We start from the raw sequence: 7,101 nt of genomic DNA on the forward strand, positions 1-7,101 counted from the left end.
TGATAAAATACCACCAAAATAAAGCTCTATTTGTGGGAAAAAAAGGACACACATTTTGTTTGTGTAAAGCATTGCATGACCGCGCAATTACCAGATAAAGCAGCGCAGTGCTAAATTGTAAAAAGTGCTCTGGCCATTAAGGGGATAAATCCTTCCGGGGCTGAAGTGGTTAAGGTAAATAACCTTCATCCTTTCCATCCTCTGTAATAATTCCTGTAACATCCTAGTATATGATCTATATCTATGGAGATGATATCTGATTGCTGGAGACACTAAAGAATGGGGGATGGAAGAATAAAGTGCTTTAATGTGAAGTGTCCCCCATGTGAATGTAGAATCCCATTGTAAATGTGGAACATCCACCAATATAGTACTTGTATCTCTAATATATCCCAGAAGTCTCAGCACTAAAGGCTGGAAATGTATATCCACCCCTCCCCCCTACATTCTCTATAAGGGATCCTATTCCTGCCACAATCCGGTGACCTTCGATGGGAACTCCTGATTTGTGGACTTTAGGAAGGTGATGGAATATTAGGGTCACTGGGGTATCCACCATCAGAAATTCTGCTGTTTTATTTCATAAACCCCCCAGATCCTTTCCTTTATCCATTAATTTCAGAAGCCCCTGTATGAGACACTGTGTGAGGTCCTGCTTAATAATCAGGTACATAAGGGGGTCACTGAGCTGTCACAGTGCCCCCTCTTTATACTGTGTAGACATAAGTACTACAACAGCTTCACCTTTATCAGCTTCCCTAATAACAAGATCTTTCCTCTGTATAACATTCTGTATATCCTGATATTCCGCTCTAGTGATGTTATGTTACTTTTCACTAAGGCCCCTTTCACACTGGGGCGGTGGGGGCATCGGCGGTACAACAGTGCTATTTTTAGCGCTGCTGTACCGTCGTTCTTGCAGCTGTTTTCGGCCGCTAGCGGTGCGGTTTTAACCCCCGCTGGCGGCCGAAAAAGGGTTAAAATCACTCGTACAGCGCGGCTATAGCCGCGGTATGGCCGCGGTATAGCCGCGCTGTCCCATTGATTTCAATGGGCAGGAGCGGTTTAGGAGCGGTGAATACACCGCTCCTTCACCGCTCCAAAGAAGCGGTTTGCAGGACTTTTTTCACCGTCCTGCCAGCGCACCGCTTCAGTGTGAAAGCCCTTGGGCTTTCACACTGAACAAACAGCGGAGGCTGTTTAGGGGCGGTTTGCAGGCGGTATTTTTAGCGCAATACCGCCTGCAAACCGCCCCAGTGTGAAAGGGGTCTAAATGGGAATAATTCCTCATATTCATCTTATAATATAATATCATGTGTCTGGATTTGTCTCTGCAGGTTGGTGGAATGTGGTGTGACTTCCTCCGCCTGTGATGATCTCAGATCCATTCTTATCAATAATCGATCCCTCACCAGACTGGATTTATCAGGGAATAAACTGGAAGACTCTGGAATAAAACTTCTATGTGAGGGGCTCAGACATCCTGGCTGTACTCTGCAGAGTCTGAGGTGAGAATTATCCTATAAATGATATAATATTCTGCAGGATTCTGGTATAAATCTTCTATGTGAGGGATCCAGACATGTCACCTAGATGAAAGTTATGCAAAGACAGACTTCTGATTGGCCGGTTACACTGGGTGTTCTCATCATAGTCCTTCAGGTCACTCGCTGTTATTGGCTTTCATCCCCTCCCCCTCCACTGACTATCAGAGATCAGACTTTGGCTGGGGTCACACTGGAGTTCACAGCGGCTCACAGCAGGGGGTCCGGTGCGTCTCCATTCACCGTTTCAGGGCCGATTTCAGACAGAATTTTGGGCTGAATTCGGTCCTGAAAAAGACCAGAAGATGCACAGGACTCCATATTCTCTTCATTCATTGACCAATCATAAAAAGATGGTCCTCAATTAGAATCTGGAAGGACAGAGCGAGTCTCTAGACCAGAAGTGACCCCTAGATGCCAATAAAATCCCCCCATCCTTGTAGATGTAAAATTGTCACCTCACTGAGCCTCCAAGAGAAGTCCTAGTCATTTCATCTACAAGCCCAGCAGAGGACGAGGCCGATACAGTGAGAAGACCCCGAACTGTCTGCCAGACATTGATTTATATCAGAGATCAGAGGAATCTATTTTATCTCTCATATAAAATAAAATATTAGTTGTAGAGAGATGGAAATAATTCCTCCTGATTGTAGACATATTGGGGTACATGTACATATAACATTGTATGTGTAGTGAGGATAGAATCCAGGAGAAACCCCCAGAATGGTTCTATGGAGTCTGATCACACCAGACAAGCACTGATTGGTCTTGTTGGGATCAGACTGACATGCCGGTGTTGGAAATCCAATCCTCATCCATCAGAACCATTCATGACCCATTTAGCTCTGGTTCCTTCAGAACACAGAACCGGCTTGTGGGCTGGGCAGGGAACACTCCCCCAGGGTTGATTGGCTGATGGCTAAACTCCACCCACATCTATAAATTGAGGATCCTGAGATATGGACGGGGTGATTCCCATGGTGCCAGTCTAACCGGTGAATAGAGGATGTTCCTGACATGTTCCTGTCACAGGATAATCCTCAGAAAAAGTTTATTTCTGTTTTATTCTCACAGCCAGACTGTGTCTGTCCTTTTGTCTTAGTTGTATTTTCTGTCATTCTTTATCTTTGTACATATTTTATACACTAAATAACAAACTAGTGTAGCTTTGCTCTATATTACACAGACAGACAACCTACCTGCAGACAGAGGTAAGTGTTACCACAACCCCAGTGTTACTATACGGCTGTGTAGCTATGTAACAAACCACCGAACCACCTGATCCTGATACTTCCAAATAATAATTACACAACAAAAATTATAATACAAAGCAAATACTACATACAATATATGTCTGCTACTACCACAACCTCAGTGCTGGAACAATGTGCTGCAGAATAATGAATTGGTATTAATACACTTTATACAGAAAACTAAGAACTTTATACAGTAATTGTAGAAATGGAGTCGGTGAGGATTTCCTCTCAGTAGTGCCACATCCAAAAACTTGTTAGAAACAAAATAAATACCCCTAAGGGGGACTTTTAAGACACTTGTATATATAAAGCGAAGCTCCGGGAGAAATGTTACTTTGTAGATAAACTTCCCCTATAATCCTCATGATGAATGTATTCTAGTAAAGGTACGCTGTAATCCAAGGTCCGCTTTGTATTTTTGCAGCATTGTTTTCTTACTTTTGTGAGTCCCAGCAGGCCGCCACCATCTTATGTGTGGGCATCTGAAGCCAGACTGTATCTCTTCCTGTATTCCATGGTTACCCAGCATGCACCTCCAGATCTCGCACATGCTCAGAGCAGCACGAGCCGTGTAATAGGTTGTAGGTCGGGTTTCCATAGCAACAATAGTGTCAGAGGAAGTTCCCGCCCCTTAACTATGGAAACCTCCCCTCCCCCTCCAGGAAGCAGGACATTTATCTACATTTACAAAGGTTATAAATCTAGAAATACAAAAATCTCCTGCAAAAGGTAATTACTTTATAAAAGATGATAATTGTAAATGATATCCCTTGTTTCTGTGCAGATTATATATATATATATATTGTTCTGGAATTATTTCTCTAAAACAAAAGTTAATAGTGAAGCTGCAGGAAGAGATTCACAGGACTCAATCACTGTGTGTAAAATGTCCGTTCCGTGCAAAAATGTATTATTACATGTTATTTTATACATAGATAAGAAAGGGGAGGTGTGAGATATTATTAAAAGCTAAGAAATAGAAATATATTATTAAAAGCTGGAGAATAGAACAATTGTAAAAGTAAAACCTGGAGGGGGGAGGGGGGAGTAGAGACATAGAGAGCTTCTAGTAGAAGATGTGTCTGTGTGTGAGGTGAAGATCACAGAACACATTTCATCAGTCAGAACAAAATGGAGTCTCTTGTGCTTAAATCACCAATACAGAGAATGTCCATGTCATATATATATATATATATATATATATATATATATATATATATATATATATCAATCAATCATCTGTACAGAAATCATTTATCATTTACAATTACCATTGCTTAATTACTTTTGCAGAAGCTGCCCCACCAAATTGCCCCATCAAAACTGCCACCATCCTATTACCCCCATCAAAACTGCCCCATACTATTGCCCTCATCAAACTGCCCCATCAAAACTGCCCCATAAAATTGCCCCATCAAAACTGCCCCATCCTATTGCCCTCATCAACCTGCCCCATAAAATTGCACCATCAAAACTGCCCCATCAAAATTGCCTCCATCAAAACTGCCCCATCCTATTGCCCCATCAAAACTGCCCCCATCAAAACTGCCCCCATCAAAACTGCCCCATCATACTGCCCCATAAAATTGCCCCATCAGAACTGCCCCATAAAATTGCCCCATCAAAGCTGCCCCATCCATTTGCCCTCATCAACCTGCCCCATAAAATTGCCCCATCAAAATTGCCCCCATCAAAATTGCCCCCATCAAATTTGCCCCCATCAAAACTGCCCCATCCTATTGCCCTATCAAAACTGCCCCATCCTATTGCCCCCATCAAAACTGCCCCCATCAAAACTGCCCCATCATACTACCACCATCAAAATGGCCCCATCAAAACTGCCCCATAAAATTGCCCCATCAAAACTGCCCCATCCTATTGCCCTCATTAAACTGCCCCATCAAAACTGTCCCATAAAATTGCCTCATCAAAACTGCCCCCATCAAAATTGCCCCATCAAAACTGCCCCATCCTATTGCCCCCATCAAATTGCCCCATAATACTACCCCCATCAAATTGCCCCTATCACAATTGCCCCATCAAAACTGCCTCATCCTATTACCCCCATCAAAACTGCCTATTGCCGTCATCAAACTTGCCCCATCAAAATTGCTCCATTAACTGCCACCATGAAAACTGTCCCATCAAATTGCCCCATCAAAACTGAACATGAAAGCTGCACCCATCTTGTTGCCCCAAAATTGCCCCATCCTATTGCCTCATCAGAATTGTCCAATCAAAACTGCCCCCTCCTATTCCTGTATTATAAATGATTTGTAATGGTGTGTCCCCTCCACCCCCCGGGCTTTGTATGTAATGAGAGATGAGATGTTCCAGCCCCTCCCCCACCGCCCATCACTGTGTATAAGAAGATTTGGTCACCATGGCAACAAAAGCCTGGTTACCCTTTTTATAAATGGCTGCCGCCTCGCATTACGTCATTTCCGGTTTACAAATCATGGGATGGTACGGCCCGGCGATGCCGATTGATGACACAAATCTCCCAGGAGGCATTGCAGGGCGGAAATGACGAGCTCCGCCCCCGGGGAGGGGGAAGGGAAGATTTCAATCTGAGATATAAAATACATATAAATGTCTGTGGATGTGTCTACTTCTACCCCTCCCTGGAAGAACATTTCATTCTCTAAGACTCCGCCCACTGATTATTCATTGGATGTGTCTACTTCTGCCCCTCCCTGGAAGAACATTTCATTCTCTAAGACCCCGCCCACTGATTATTCATTGGATGTGTCTACTTCTGCTCCTCCCTGGAAGAACATTTCACCTCTTTCCTGCTTCTCCCTCCAGGGTTTGGGGCTGTAAAGGGACATTATGGTGCTGTGATGATCTTTGCTCCGTTATCTCCACAAACCGAACTCTGACCTATCTGCAGATAATATTGGATGATGATGAGAAGATATCGGAGTCAGAAGAGAGACGACGTTGTGCGGACCTCCGAAGTGCCGGCTTCTCTGTGTATAGAGAAGGGTAAGATCTGTTCTATTGGAGGTAACACACATACTAAGTCTTAGAATGTGAATAGTAAAATGTAGACAACATTGGATGGTGATGAGATGATGGAGGTGGGACGTTGTTGGGAGGTCTTCTGACACCCGGGCTGCACTGTAATGAAAATGGAAGGACGGGTGACAAACATTCTATACAATTTCTGTAGAACCCATTGGAGGTCTCTGTAGTTCTACAGATAATGAGAGAGATGATTGAGATTTCCTGGGCCAGTCACAGATTTCCCAGATGATGGAGAATTTATTTCTCATCCCAAGTTTTATCATTACAGATGGGGGATGGGGAAAATCAGATCCACCAATAATAATCTTAGTCAGGTCCTCCAATCTTCCACAAGGTTTTACCTTTACAGAAAAATAACCCCCCATCCCCCGAGGTCCATCCAATGTGTCAGTATAACTGAGCCAATCAGATGTGTGTTCTCATTCTGTACACATGACAGCCCAGCACACCAGTCATACAGTCTGCTATCCCAATGGTTGGATGGACATGAGTGTGTGGCCCCTGCCATGGTGAGGGCCCCTCACTTTTACATCATTTCTTACAGAGCACAGTATGAGCCCCTCCCCCCTCCTCCATCATCACAGCAACATTTCCTCCTCTAACACTCTCATTTTATTCTTCTATGAAGGTATGGAGGAAGAGGACGCAGGATTGTATCTATAGAGAGAAGAAGATAAGAAGATGGTGTGTGGGAGTCCCTCCCCCTCTCAGGTAATACACGGATCCGGATATGAAGAGAATGTCCGGAATGGAATGATATCAGAGTAAAGTCATATGAACTCTCAGCTTTTATTTTCTCTTTCTGATCCTTAAAGGGGTTGTAAAGGTAAAAATTTTTTCACCTTAATGCATTCTATGCATTACCCATCCCACTGCAGAGAATTATGTGTCGCCCATCCCACTGCAGAGCAGTACATGTCACCCATCCCACTGCAGAGCATTACGTGTCACCCATCCCACTACAGAGCATTACATATCACCCAACACACTGCAGAGCATTACGTGTCACCCATCCCACTGCAGAGCATTATGTGTCACCCATCCCACTGCAGAGCATTACATGTCACCCATCCCACTGCAGTGCATTACGTGTCACCCATCCCACTGCAGAGTATTACGTGTCACCCATCCCACTACAGAGCATTACATATCACCCAACACACTGCAGGGCATTACATGTCACCCATCCCAATGCAGAGCATTACATGTCACCCATCCCACTGCAGAGCATCACATGTCACCCCTCCCATTGCAGAGCATTACATGTCACC

The 7,101-nt window shown here is 44.1% G+C and overlaps 1 protein-coding gene across 1 annotated transcript in view; it reads left to right on the top strand.

The window, feature by feature from the left end:
• LOC141133854 (NACHT, LRR and PYD domains-containing protein 3-like) overlaps positions 1–6,408 on the top strand; it is a 162,596-nt gene extending 156,188 nt beyond the window's left edge. The window contains exons 7-8 of the mRNA XM_073623437.1: positions 1,338–1,508; positions 5,609–6,408. Coding sequence (XP_073479538.1) covers positions 1,338–1,508; positions 5,609–5,792 — 355 coding nt within the window. The 3' untranslated portion in view covers positions 5,793–6,408. The remainder of the gene's footprint in view (positions 1–1,337; positions 1,509–5,608) is intronic.
• Positions 6,409–7,101: the final 693 nt, after the last annotated feature.

This window comes from Aquarana catesbeiana, linkage group LG03 (assembly GCF_042186555.1).
Source record: "Aquarana catesbeiana isolate 2022-GZ linkage group LG03, ASM4218655v1, whole genome shotgun sequence".
NCBI classification, from domain to species: Eukaryota; Metazoa; Chordata; class Amphibia; order Anura; family Ranidae; genus Aquarana; species Aquarana catesbeiana.